This window comes from Rhinolophus sinicus, linkage group LG01 (genome assembly GCF_036562045.2).
Source record: "Rhinolophus sinicus isolate RSC01 linkage group LG01, ASM3656204v1, whole genome shotgun sequence".
Classification (NCBI taxonomy): domain Eukaryota; kingdom Metazoa; phylum Chordata; class Mammalia; order Chiroptera; family Rhinolophidae; genus Rhinolophus; species Rhinolophus sinicus.
The window spans coordinates 190,202,738-190,217,796 of NC_133751.1; the positions used below are offsets into that span (position 1 = coordinate 190,202,738).

At 34.6% G+C, this 15,059-nt stretch overlaps 1 protein-coding gene across 1 annotated transcript in view; it reads right to left on the minus strand.

Moving 5' to 3' along the window:
- The window catches only part of ABCA12 (ATP binding cassette subfamily A member 12), a 164,114-nt gene that overhangs the window by 67,530 nt on the left and 81,525 nt on the right, over positions 1 to 15,059 (minus strand). Inside the window, exons 10-15 of the mRNA XM_019727083.2 lie at positions 13,524 to 13,642; positions 12,371 to 12,477; positions 6,356 to 6,612; positions 6,151 to 6,263; positions 4,796 to 4,920; positions 2,980 to 3,153 (exon numbers count right to left, since the gene is read on the minus strand). Coding sequence (XP_019582642.2) covers positions 2,980 to 3,153; positions 4,796 to 4,920; positions 6,151 to 6,263; positions 6,356 to 6,612; positions 12,371 to 12,477; positions 13,524 to 13,642 — 895 coding nt within the window. The remainder of the gene's footprint in view (positions 1 to 2,979; positions 3,154 to 4,795; positions 4,921 to 6,150; positions 6,264 to 6,355; positions 6,613 to 12,370; positions 12,478 to 13,523; positions 13,643 to 15,059) is intronic.

Sequence of the window (15,059 nt, forward strand, 5' to 3'; positions counted from 1 at the left end):
ATTGTTAGTGAGAATATAAAAAAAGACAACTATTTTGGAAAACATTCTGGAAGTTAATTAAAAGTGTCAACATAAATACACTATACAACCCCGCTATTCCATTCCTAGGTATTTACTCGAGAGAAATGAAAACATGTCCACACAAAGCTTTGTATGGGAATGTCCATAGCAGCATTACTCGCAATAGCAAACAAGTAAAAACAATCCAAGTGAACTGATAAACAGAAGAGATATCCTTAAACTAGAATATTATTTCCAATAAAAAAATGAAATACTGACACACGTTTCAACACATATGAAACTCAAAAACATTATATTAAGTGAAAAAAGCCAGACACAAAGACCACGTATTGCATGATTCAATTTGTATAAAAGGTCTAAAGAAGGCAAATCTATAGAGACAGAAAACAGATTAGAGGTTGCCAAGGCTAGAGGTCCGAATGAGAAGTGATTATAAATGAACATAGGCTTCTTTTGGGTTGATGGAAACATTTCAGTATTAGATCATGGTAATAGTTACACAATTCTAGACATTTACTGAAAAAAAAAGTCATTCAACTGTACACTTAAAATGAATGAATTTTATGGTATATAAATTATACCTCAATAAGGTTGCCAAAAATAAATTACTTTAAAAGTCAGAAAGGCAGATATCAATTACATAATTCTTCATGTATACTATTGCTCAAAAACCATATAACATGCTCCTTAAAAGCAGAAAGGCTCTGTCAAAAAGCTCACATAATTTATCAAGCTTAATCATAATCTCATAATGCTTTGCTGCTACAGAAAAAAACCAAACACTGAAAATAGTTTAAAACTTTAAAGTAATTTTATCATCTAATTCATTTATTTATTCAATAAATATTAATTAAATGCCCACTGTGCTCCCAGCACTGGGTGAGGTGATAGGCATAGAGTGGTGCTCAAATTAGAATCCTCCTTCCACTAAAGGAACTTTGGTCTAACAGGAATAACAGATATCAAACAAGTCAACAAACAAAAGGCTAGGTGATATAAGGAGGTAAGGAAAGTTTAGCTAAGATATCAAAAGAGGTCTTTCCAAGATGGAATCCCAAAAGAGAGAAAGAAAAACCCATAGCCAGTATAAGGAGAGGAAGGCTATAGGCAGAAGGGGAAATGTGTGAGGTCCATTAGGAAGAAAAGCTCTTGGCATGTCCAATGAAGAAATAAATCACTGTTATAAACACAAGATTCAGTTGGAAAGATGTCATGAAGACATAGCTGCCTCAATAGCACAGCTACTAATTGCAATCAGATTTTTCTAAATTAGAATCAACATTCTAATTTTTCGTTCAATTTCTTCCAAAATTCTAGGTATTACTACATTGATGTGAAATAACTTGACTAGTGATGAGAAAATCTTCATTATTTTTGTGTGCAGCACCTAAAAGAATTAGGTACAATCTTCGGCTTGTCAAATGCACGTTTAATTACTAGACTCAACAAGAAATATTTGGTTTGATATCTGCTCGGCTAAGGCATTATAAAATAAGAATTAAAATTTTAGATGAACAAAATTAATAATATCATTTCAAATGTGTTTCAGGTTATAGTTTACATGAAATAAATGTTTGTTTAGCTCAGAGGTATTTTCTGAGTTCCTCTATGGGCCAAGCACCGTTCTTGGTATTTGAGGTGTTTCGGTGATCAAAGAGGAACTATAGAGCTTATATCCTAATGGTGTGTGTACAGAAAACAAATAATAAAAATGAATATTAAAGAAAAGATATAGTATTATTCCGGAAGGGCAATAGATAACAAATAGAGCAAGGAAAAGAGGTTTGACAGTACCATAGGTGAGGTTGGTTGCATCTTACATAGGGTGGTCAGAGTTGGCCTTATTGAAGTCAGTGTTAAGTAAAGACAAATAACCTTGCAAATCATGTGAAGGGTGCCTCACTTATGCTACACGGCAGCCCTCAACCCAGGACATAGTCAAATAAACAGAATTTTAGATGAGGAGGGATCGTGAAGATGATGGAGTCTTTATAGAATCTGGGGCCTTACTTGAATAAAATGGAGAGCCACTAGAAGGTGTTAAGCAGAGCAGTGATATGTGACTCAGTTTTCAAAGGATCACTCTGGCTGCTTAGGGGTGGAGAGGGGGGAGGGGATAAGTGTGGAGGCAGGGAGGCCAATTTTAAAGGTCATTACAGAAATAGAGGTGTGAGATAATGAGGACTCAGAAACGGATTTTTTACAAGCAGTCCTAAAACATTCCATCCCCTTTGTTATGTTTCAACAATATAAGTCAGCCATGTTGCTTTTGGTTTTTCTTACCAAAAAAGAAAGACTTTTTTTTTTCAGCTTTTTCAATAACATGTAAATATTTTTGACCTACTATAGATATGGATAAACATAGTGCTTAGTTTTCCTATGTTTATATTTTTCTTTCAATTTTTTATCAAATAAGTACTTATAAACATCTACTTATTGCAAGATGGAGTCATTGCTGACTTTACCAAGCCCTATAATGACCATTTGTTTTGTTCTGCTGGATAACTAATGGCAGCCTCTACCTAAATCAATGAAGGAAACACAAAATTTTTTTTAAACACACAAAAACCCTCATTCTTTTACTCAAAAAAATAAATACATAACCTTTGTTCTTATCTTTATTTTTATCCTACAAAATTAATGCTTGTTTACTGTAAAACAAATTATCATAACATTTGTGCTTTACACTTTAATATAGTATCTATTGAATTTAATTTCCTGGTCTTGGATATACAAACTGAGAGTTAGTGAGGCAATAATGTTAATTTCCTCACCTATAAATGTGCAAATTGGCACTATCTGATCTCAAAGGTCCCATTTAACTCTACAATAAAACTATAATTCCGAAAGCTACATACATAGATCTCCCTCCTTATAGTATCAGAGAGCACACATGTGTAATCAAATATTTTTATACTAAACAATGACTATAAAACTATTTCATCAACAGCAACTTGCCTTGTACGTGAAGTTGTAAATGTCTAAGTAATGCAGAAGAGTGAGTCCAATGAGGTAAGACCGACGGGATCTCTCTGGAAGAGGCAGGCTGCAGAGTTCCTTCACTGCATCTTCCAATTTGGGATTGGTCATATTAGCATCACAAGCATGCCACCAGAACACATGAGAAATAATCTACAAGTTGAAGGAAGAAAAATATTTTAGCTATGAATCCTTTGAGAGCAATCTGTCCCTCTTGAGAGGTTTTTCTAATACTCTTAGACGTCATTTAAGAATATGACATTATCCTCAAAAGGAAATACTTTATTTAAAGCACTAATTACTATCAATAAAACTATAGAGAACCCATAGTTCACTGGAAAGCTTACGAAATAAGATGGGAAAAGAGACAGAGGGGTTGACAATGATTCCCAGGTTTCTAGCTTGAATGACTGGGTGAATGATGGTACCAAGAAAGATTATTGGTATGGAGTAATTTGGTAGAAAATACTAATACAAGATTCGTGCTGGCTTTAAACTTTAACCTTAGTTTATTAGAATTGCATTTAATTTTTATAATCGCTTGAAGTTATAATCTTGTACAATGAAACTCTTGAATCCAGAGATGAAAGACAAAGAAAAAAGGCCCAGAATCACACATAATGTGAATAACCATCCTGCACAGTAATGGTTGTGTAAAAAATGAGGTGTGAATGTGGAAAAAAGATGTCATCTCCAGTGCCACTGAGTTGAAATAAAGAGAAAAGTTTCAGAAAGTCAAGATTATAGAAACTTGTCTCTTTCCTTTTGAAGATAATAAGAATGTATGTTCTCCATTTACATGTTTTAATTTATTAAAATGCATCTGCTCCTCAGAAGCCAAAAAGATGATTGCTAAAATTAGATCTGAGGATCTAATGAGCAAAAGGTGAGATCAAAGGGAAAAGGCGAATGAATATTATTTGCTGGGATAAGAGGAAAAAAGTGAAGGCAAAGCAATTTTAATTTTTATATGGGAGAACCAATTAACATGACACAAGTAAAAATATTTTCCAAAGGCAGCCTTAAAGGTTTAAAAAAAAAATTATCCAATATTGGAGAATGTGCTTAGAAATGACACACGCTCGTTTTAAATGAAGGAAGCCTTAAGCTTTGCATCTATTTTGGAAAATTTCTATGACACTTCCAGACAATGGACTTGGACAGTGGATAAAAGATAAGACATTTCAAGTGGAAAACCCTGTTATCATTCTATAAGGAAATGACATTATTCATTTTCACAACCAACACATGTTCACTACATCCACAAACTTACCCAGAATTCCCTTGACCATGTATATTTTATATACTGTGTCTTGTCTTGGGACTTTTAAAAAGCAAAAATGAGTATTCTCTTTATTATTTTTGTTTCAACAAATTGTAAATAGTCTGGGTTTTCTTTCCCAATTAGATTACTGAAATTTTATTTTGATATTATCATAACAGAATGTGCAAATTTACCTCAGATAATGTGACTGTGATAATGAATACAAAGATCTCACGGAGAGACACACTTAAGAAAACCACCTGGGGGTAAAGAAAAGGAGAGGACAAAGGAAGCAAGAAGAAGGAGAAGGAAGGCTAGAGGGAAAGGAACAGTGATAATATTCTTCAGGATTTTTCTTTTCTATTCACTTAAGAATTAGGCCTCTAATTTTATCACTTTCATGAAAAATTCACCTACTGCATTCAACTACTCAGTATTTTACTGATAAGTGCTCAACAAATACTAAATGCTATTTAGACTAAAAAAAGAAAGAAAAAAACTGGATGTAAATACAAATACATTCCACCTCACCTCAGCTCTCTTATCTGGGATAGGAATGGCCAGCAAATTATCTATACTCCTGTTGGACATTCCTGTCATTCTCCTCAGTTCTTCCTTCAGCTCTTCAACATTTTTAAACATTTCTATTAATTGACCTGCAAGAAACAAACAAACAAAACCAAAACACATGTTGGTTGCAATATGACTTGTTTTAGTTGTACTAACACAGAGAAACCTTTTTGACTAAAACATATATTCAACATATATGCCTTGTGTCAAGAACAGAAATCTACCAGTTCTGGAAAACTTTGCGCTTTTAGGATGTATTTCTATCTGAATTAGACTTATTCCTATTAATGATATCATTAAGCCAAGGTAACAGATTGATCTGTTTTATAAACTTTCCTTAGATGTCTACAACTCAAGTTTCATTCAAGGAAAATATGGTTTCCTCATAGATTCAGACCACATCCTGTACTAAATATACCTCTCTCCATTTGATTTAAAACATCACACAAATTCAGAATGCTTTTTAACCTCGGATCATATAATATTGTCAACTTAGGGCAAGGTTAACTAATTCCGCAACATAATGCTGCAGGACATTTTTCCTTAACTTTGCCCAGCACTCTACAGTTTATAAAGGGTTTTCATAATCATTACTTCACTTTTAAATAGAATGCGTTTAACTTCAAACTCTTTGATTATAATTATTTCATATCTAGGTCTTTTAATACATAATATTTCAACTTTATTTTGGCAGATGATGATTTCTGCCAAATGCCTTTATTTCTGCAAATGCCTTTCGATTTCCTTATGAAGTACCCCTTATGCAAATACACTTTCTTTATTTTTGGACTTAGTGCCCTTCCAATTTTGTGGCTGTCTGTTGTCCAAAATTCTGAATGCCTTTCTTTTCAGTATTGAGGTATTGTGCAAAGAAGAAACGTATGTGTGATACATCATGCTCAGAATACTAATAGGAGCTTCTGAATTGAGATTTCTATAGAGAGAAGCACATCTTTTTTTTATTTTTTAAATCATATTATTCGCATAGAAGTAAATAAATTTCATCCTAGCTCTTACAACCAACTACCTAATGCACTTTAATATATCAGAGAAACAAAAGGGAAGTAGTCTAACTAGCTAAATTTTTGAAGATCTTTTTGCTGTGAAATCAAGTTTTCCTGTTTCATTCTCTGCTAGCTTTCCGTGCTTTTGCTTTAGACAAGTAACCATATTTCAAAGCTTCAGGTTTCTGATAGGCAAGGGCAGATACAAAGCAGTTTTCATGGGGAACTTCAAAAAAGCCTTTCTTAAAACTGCAGCATGAGAGTCACACATTTTCTAATAAAACAGCATTTAAAATATGGATGGGGACACACCTGGTTTTTCAGAAGTGTTTGCAGTGTTATTGACATGCAGCATGGATTCTATGGCTGGCATTAATCGTGTGATATTTTCCAAGTAATTCATTTGCAATGCCTGTTCTAGAAACCTGGAATGAAACAGAAGAGAAGAAATTGGACTAGGCATTTCAGTAATTTGAGAAGGGATTTCACCAAGGCAGAAGACAATGGAAAAACTTACCGATCCACATTTAAATTAATTTTGACTGGATCCCCAGTAAGCAAATCCCTCAGTTTATTAGATATGATATTGTCATGGTACAGTAAGCTGGTTGCGATTTCGGTGCCAAGCTCTGCTGCTTCCAGGAGTTGCACATGAAATACACTCTCTTCACACAGGTTGCTGAAGTTCATGTTAGAGAGCTGGCACATTTTCTCTACTGAATTGAATGTTTCAGATTCACAAAGAAGTTCAGTCAAGTTTCTAAGCTGAGTCACCTTTCCAGAAGGGGGAAAGAGCGGGAAATAGATTAGTTACATTATTTTAAATATTTAGTTGCTAATGAGCAACCAAAATTGATTCACTTCAACAATTTTTGCATAGGTGTTTAGTTGGCAACAGTTTTACCACAAAGCACTGTTTTCTGTCATGTGAGTTTATTGTTCTCTTAAGAATTTTATAAAACTTTTGGACCTATTAGAACTGTCTTTCCCAGCTAAACTCATATCTTATAGATTCACAGTTTAAGAAGATGTAGTTTAGTTTTATCCCATTTACATCACAAATACTTAAACTGATTTTATATTTTAGTTTATATTTTAAATCAGGTGTAAGTGCAGATAGCAAAGCAGGTTTGGTTTGGAACTTCAAGTCTTTCTTCCTCATACCCATTTGGATGGCTACTATCAAAATAAAAAAATAAAAAAACAGAAAATAACAAGTGTTAGCAAGGCTGTGGAGAAATTAGAATCCTTGTGCACTGCTGGTGGGAATGTAAAGTGATGCAGCCACTAAAGAAAACAGTATGGGGGTTCCTGAAAAATTAAAAATAGGATCACCATACAATTTAACAATTCCACTTGTGAGTATATACCTCAAAGTACTGGATTTTGAACAGATATTTATACCCACGTTCATAGCAGCATTATTCACAATAGCCAAGAGGTGGAAGCAACCCAACTGCTCATTGACAGATGAATGGATAAATATGATGTGGTCTATACATGCAATGGAATGTTATTCCGCCCTAAAAGGGAAAGAAATTCAGACACCTGCTACAACATGATGAACCTTGAGGATGCTATGCTAAGTGAAGTAAGCCGATCACAAAACAATAAATACAGGATGATCCTACTTATCTAAAGTAAGCTACTTAGATTAGTGAAATTCATAGTGACAGAAAGTGGAATTACAGTTGTCAGGGACTAGAAAGAGAGAGGGATGGGTAGTTGTTATTTAAAGGGTACAGGCTTTCAGTTTTGCAAGATTAAAAGAATTGCTTGCACGATGTTGTGGAAGTGTTTAACTAACAGGACTGAACTATACAGTTAAAAACGGTTAAGGTGGTAAATTTTATGTTATGTGTATGTTACCACAATTTAAAAACTTAACTGACAAGAAAAGCCTTTGTAAACTGCAGCCTGAGAATCACATGCACTAAAAAGACTGCATTTAGAATGTGTTACTGACATTATCTTCTGACGTTACCCTGATACCTATCCAGGGAAACTAGGTGCCTTTGTTCTATGGATCTGCTTTAAACAGGCTTAAAATACCACACTGGGAGGAAAAGGAGAAAAATGGAAATCAACTAATTTCCTACCCCGTCACCTATACTTTCTGCGCTTCACTATGCTATGTGTGTTTTAAGGGTATATCCCCAAGTCATACTTTCTGGGGGAAAATTAGGCCTCAGGGAAAGCCCGGTCTGTCATGCTTGGAAGCTCCCTTACAGCTATTCCTTTTAAGAAGTCAAATAATTTGGAGCAACATCTGAAAAAGCAAATATATGTGTCATTCATGGCAGCTCAATTTCCAATCAGAAGTTGTATTTTGATAGAAATGAATTGTTTTATGAGACAGGCAAATGTTTGGAATATTTCCTTCCATATATCAAAAGGGAAAAGCACAAGGGTGTGTCTTGGATGAGAGGTTTATAGTAACTACATGCAGGCGGTAGCAATTAAATACTAATCATCTTAGATAACAAATATTTGGGGCCTATTTTCCTATTTAATATTCTAAATGACTTCTGGCTTTGAACTATCTAAAATGGCCCCATACGTATTAAAATTCTACTTGCTATGTCTTATTGCTATGAAAAATTTTCCATTATGTAAGAGATCCAATCATTTTACCAGCTATAACTACATGTTGGCCACTCAGTTCCGTTCCTTTGATTTTCCAAATACTAGATATGATTAAACTTCTAATGAATGGAGCCAAGCCTGCCTGCCACATCCTCCAGTGACTTTTCTTTTAGTGATTTCTTAAATAAAAGAATAAATACTGGTAGCCCAATATATTTGTTTGAATTGAGTATTTGAGAGTGTAGTAAATTTGAATTACTTTTACTCAGTAGAGACCAAACTACGTATTTTTAGTTGCAAGTTTGACATATACTGCATTTGCCTGAAAATAAGACCTAGCCAGACAATCAGCTCTAATGCGTCTTTTGGAGCAAAAATTAACAGAAGACCCAGTCTTATTTTACTATAATATAATATAGTATAGTATAGTATAGTACAATATAATATAATACCAGGTCTTATATTAATTTTTGCTCCAAAAGACGTATTAGAGCTGATCGTCCAGCTAGGTCTTATTTTCGGTAAAACATGGTATGTATGAGAGATCAATACACGTTGATATAGTATAATCTTGGCCTGATAAAAGTTGTAGAAGAAGAAGTAGAAATCTAGCCATGCTACTGAAGTAGATTTCATTCTCTGAAATTAGAATTTAATTCAGGGTCTTCAGTGCAGAAGCAACATGATGGTCATTTAGTATTTGTCATTTATTACTGTCTCCTAAAAGCAATATATGCATTAACCTTTTGAAGCTTTATGGATCATTAATAATCAATATAAGCTCAGAGAATTATAATTCTCTCTTCAAAAGTGTGTGTCAAGTCCAGATTTCAGGTTTGTCACAGCCTCAGATAGAGAGAGCCCCTTTCTCCTTTATCACCACTCTGGTCCACATTGTGAGTAAGGGCTCAGGCCTAAACTTGAACAATGACCCATAATTAATTCCACATCCAGCTGTAACTGAATTCCCCCTGCCTATGGTTCCCAAATGCATCTGAATCAGGATTGTAAGCGACACGGTGATCTACACCTCAAAATATCATAGGCATAAAAATGATAAAACAGCAACAGTCCTGGGCTCTTGGCAGGGGAAAGGGGACTATATAAAAATGTAAAGGAGTGACAAAGAAAATATTGTATTATTTCTGCCCATTAGGAGGAATATCCACTTTATGTGTCGTTCCCCAAACAGGAAGTGATCTTTTCCACAAGACATTGGAAAGAAAAAGGATAAAACAGACAATGATGGGAAGAAGGGAAAAAAAACAAAAAACATCTCAAGTGTAGACTGTTAGAGTTAGGACAGAGGGGTGGAAACAGAGGAAAAGTCACCAAGGAAAGACAGGTATGTGACATACTGGAAGGTCTAAACCTTCTTAGAAATACCATGAATGATGTTTTGAAATGGGTGGGCCCTAACTGACTGTCACCATCAGGGCACTCATTATCAAGGATGGCAAAGCAGGGAAGTGAAAGCATCGTTATTGTAAAACTCCAGGTGTTTGTCTTAACTCTTTCAGTGATATGTAGTGGACGTTTTCCATGTGCCAGGGGCTGAGGACACAACCGTAAAGGGACAGACTTAGCCACGTGCCTCATAGATCTTGTAGTTTTAGTTGAATGGGTTCTGGCAGTTGCAAACAGCAGCCATGCTTGTTATAAAGGACAATAGATTTTTCTACCCAAGGGACAAAATTGTAGTTTATTTCCACTTCTGGGCCTTCTAGAACTTTTTTCCTAGTATAACCCTCAAGGGAAACAGTATATTAAAACTGTGGATGCTGTTTTAAATTATTCTTAGCTCCATTCCCATTCCATTAGCGGAGATGATTGAGAATGTACCATTTCCATTTCTCTAGTGTATGTTGTGAACTGCCCAGTTGCTTTGCAAATTCAGAACTACAATTAGTAATTGTCCAAGTAACACAATTACATCTCCAGGGCTCTACTTTAACACCCTCATTTGTTCATACATTCAAAAGTCAAGTCTTAAACTCCTACTATGTGATAGAGGCGTTAGAGATGCAGAAGGCATAATTTCATCAGAGTTTACATGTGTGGGAAATAGACCCTGCATATATAACAAACTATAATGCTAAGTAACAGGTTCCAAAAGCCAGAAATCGGTGTCACCAGAGACTCTCTCTCTTATGCCTCACACCTAACCAGCTGCCATTTTGTGTCAACTCAGCCTCCTGCATTGCTCTTGAAACTATCCCTTCCTTCTAGTCTCTGCCACTGACAGTCTCACTTTTTGCTTAGGTTACTCTAAATATCACATATTTGGCTTTGTTCCAACTGATTCTCCATGATTCTCCCAGAGAGATCTCTTTCTAAAATGCAAATGTCACCTTCAAATTCACAATTTTCAGGATTAGATTCTAATTTTTTGACTAAACATGAAGAGGCTTTTCGGATCTGGGCCCAGTCTCTCTGCATCCCGCTTTCTTGCCTCTCCCATAGGCCCCTCCAGCTCCAGCTGGACATATGACCCCGAGTAACCTTTATCTATCCTTCAGGTTCACATCTGTGTCTTAGAAATGTAGGTCTCTATGTCTGGAATGTAGGACTGTAACCTAATCCTACACAGGCCTGTGAGACTCAGAGTAAGCGTTATTTCTTCCTCAATTTTTTTTCTCTCTACCTTCATCCCCAGCAAGCTGAGTTAAATACCCCACATCCATACACAGAATCCTGTCCTTTCGCCTATCACAACACTTATCTCACTGTGCTATAATTGCTGTCTGCTTTTCCATCTCCACTGAATTAATTATAAAGATTTCGGGGTTAGAGATTATGTCTTTTAAAGAAATACATTAGTGTTAAGGGAGCACAGATGATGGATGGAATGAAAGTATGGATTAATATTATATGTGCACAAAGTCATTATGCTGGCTGGGAAACAGGGAGAAAGACGATACTCTAATATCATAATAGTGACATTTAAACTTGTCCTTGAAAGATGAGCAGGAATTTTCCAGATGAATGCATAACTTCCTTCTCCTTCACACAAACACATTAAGATAGTGCTAAATTAAGTACACTAGAAATTTTGATTTGTGTAGAAGACCAGGACTAAAATGAAAGTAATCTAACTAGTATATTTGTTTGTAATATACATGGACATATGTTTTAGATGCCTGCTTAATTATACCATGTTGACTATACAGCAAGTCATGCTTGCCCTGAATAAACCAATTCTAATTTTACTTTATCCCTGCCTACATAAATCAAATTAAACTGCTGTTCTTACTAGGAAAGTTGCTTTCAAAATTTAATAGGGTTATTTAAGAAATGAAGTGAATTTCATGATAACCTGCACACTACATACATGAGCTAAACAAAGAATAGACAGACAAACATGAACCAATTCAGACAAACTTCAGTTTTAAATGCTTGTAGTTGCTTTTCTTCAATGGCATACACTTTGATATGAATTATTAGTTTCTGCTTCTGATGGCAATAATAAAAATAAGGTGAGTCAACTTCTGAGATTTTTTTGGACACTGTGAAGTCTAAAACATCAGCTTTTGAAGTTGAATTTTAGTTTTAGAAATGAAAGCCGTCTCCAGTTAGAAATAATATTATGAATGCTTTTGCAAATCCTGACGCTTAATAAGATAAGTATATTATTAGTTATTCCTTTGTGGATGTATGTGCATCCTGCAATAAGGCTGTTATGGGTTGTTTCATGCAGTTACTCACTGATTAAAAACAAAATGCCACCATACAGCACCAGAACACTTCTGTCACCCTTTTGCAGCATGAACCTAGTCAAAATAGGACCAGTATTTATGAAGATACAGACTTAAAACTTAAACTAAAAGCTGTCTTGTTTTGTTTTGTTTTGAGGTTTTGTTTTGTTTTGTTTTGTTTTGTTTTGTTTAGAGGTCTTGTTTTCTTTTGTTTTGAGGTTTTCTTTTGTTTTGGTTTTTTCAAGGCTTACTTTTGATTTCAGGACTTCAGGAAGTGAAGAGAAGTAATCCTCATAGGAACCATTTTCAGGAAAAGATTTTTTAAATTGAATTGTGGATTGCAGGAGTCTTAAATTTTCTGTAAAGGAGGGAAGAAAAGTTACCTTATGTAAATTGCAAGGTCATTTAGGAAACCCATTTGAAAGACACTTTTATCCTAATTTATTACTAAGTTTTTTTCTAAGACAATAGTCTAGTTCAATCTAAATCTAAGAGGAGTGAAAATTTAACCTTTCCTTGAACCCTGGAGACTATAGAGTTCATTATTTTTAAAATATTCATAGATATTCTGCTTAGAGACAAAAATATTTCTAGCAAAGGTGTGCAACAATTTTGGCTCTTTGTGAACTGAATATGCTTTTATTTATGACTTTTGGACATACCATTAAGTTGAAGTGTTTAGGGAAGAACAGGTTGTATAATCATTGTAACACAAATATGCCTTTGTGACCTCAATTAATTCAGGCCTGCTAAACAGAGACCATGTTTAATTATTTGTTGTACTATTTACTTCTCGTTAAGTCTCAAAAAATGATTTTGGTGTAGGAAAAGTGAATATACATCTCTTACAAAATGTGATAAAACAGATACTTTTCTCTTTAAAAGAAAAAAAAGACACATTTGATTAAATGCAATCTTCATAGGCAGAAAATTGAAAACAAAATGTATAAAGGTAGGAAGTAAAAACTGTCTGCCACAAAAATTCCTTTGTTTATGTAATTTACAACTGCTTTTGCAAGTCTATATTATCAATCTTCATTATATTTTGACAACTGAGATTATTAAGGGCATAGAAAACATCATGAAGTGTTGTGTGAACCCCTCATGACTCTGCACCTTTGGAAAGTTTGTCCAGGTGGCCAGTATCACATTATCAGTTATATGGTCATTATAAAGTTTTTCCAGGTGACCAGGTGGTCCTTGCAGCAGCAAGAGAAGTAATAACATAATAATATGATTACATATTCCTTTCATATATTGAACCATCAAACTGAAACTGATGCAAATGGAAACTAAGATTTTTAATTTTTTTCTCTTTTTTAAACAAATGTCTTAAAAGAGTTACTACTTTAGGACAGAAGTAGAAACCATGAGCAGCATTTTCACTATTAAGAAGAGTAATACCTTGTGATCCCCTGGCCAAATTATCAGTGACATTTCTGATACATGCCAAGTAAGGAATATAAGGACTATCTGCTGATATATTTAAGAGGGCATCTTCAAAGTTTTCCAGTATTAGGAGCCTATAGAATTAGAAAAGAATATGTAAGTTAGGTCATATACAAAGGAGCAAAGCCATTTTTTCAGTTCATTGACATGGTTGGCTTGAACATTGAAACACGGTGAAGTAGGACATCATCCCTCATCCCAACTGCACAATGGCAGTGTGGTTCTTGGTTCTCTGAGTACTTACCTTTTCCGTGGGCAGTATCATTATATTTAATTATTTAAAGATTTAATCATAAGTGATATTAAGATCATCTTTAGGCATATTTATGTGGAAGAAACTCACTGGGTGAAAGGTTCCTGATGAAACACAGAACTCCCAGTTAAATTTGATTTTCAGGTTAATAGTAAGTAGTTTTTTCAATGTGAGTACATCCCATATGAGTCCTGCATGGTTTTCTTTTTCTTTCTTTTTTTTTTTCACTTCTTCTTTTCCTTTTTTCCTCTAAATCTGGCAACCCCCCCCACCCTGGGCCTCAGTTTCTTCTCTTGTCAAATGAGAGGTAGGGGGCTGGATGATCTGCTAGATCTTTTATACCATACCATCCTCTAAATAAATTTAAATTCATTTCATTATGAGTTTTCAAATAGTGGAATTCAACTGAACAGTATAAATTCTTTAAAAAAACAACAACAACAACCAACTTAGTATTCCCAAATTAACCACTTTCTTTTAACATTGACTGGCATACGAGGACTAGCCTAAGCTTTTGAGGCACACGGATGTGAGCGAATAAATGCGTGTGTGTTATTTATGCTCTGCCACTTTAACTGCGAGGCTGTTTCTCTATTTATTTAATAACTTCTCTTAATTTCTACTGTTGAATTTTATTGCTAGACATAGAATGAATGTCAATGGCTGATTTGGGGATCATCTACTTTGAATCAAACTGCACGACACACCAATTAACTAGTCTTGTCCGATCTTTAACTTACATTTTCAAATACTATTAGGAGAGATTTTCCTGGCATAGCTAGGAAAGTATTTGCATTAACATTAAAGAAGTCTCAGGGTGTTTAAATGTGGGTTAAAAACAATGGATCCTTAAGGAACTAAAAAAGGGAAAAAAAATCTATATCAAGATAGTCTCTCATTTAGCAGTCAGAGCACAGCTAATTGATCGGATGGCTGATTCTTATTTAAATACAATTCATAGCCTCCACATTAAGAAAAAAGATAAATAATAAATAAAAAAACTAGCAACCATTTCCAAGCCCTCTTGCTTTTGCTTAGGCATTTCTTTGACCAGAGACTCTCTTCCCAATGCTGTCTTTTTCTCTGTCATTGTTATTATAGCATACAGCCATTTCTATCCTGGTGCAATGCTCAATAGCAAAATATTGAACTAAACTTCCAGATATAATGGTACAAGAGATTCTTGAGGTAAAATTTTAAGCTTAAAATAGAAAAATGCTGGGCTAGAAGTGACCTTG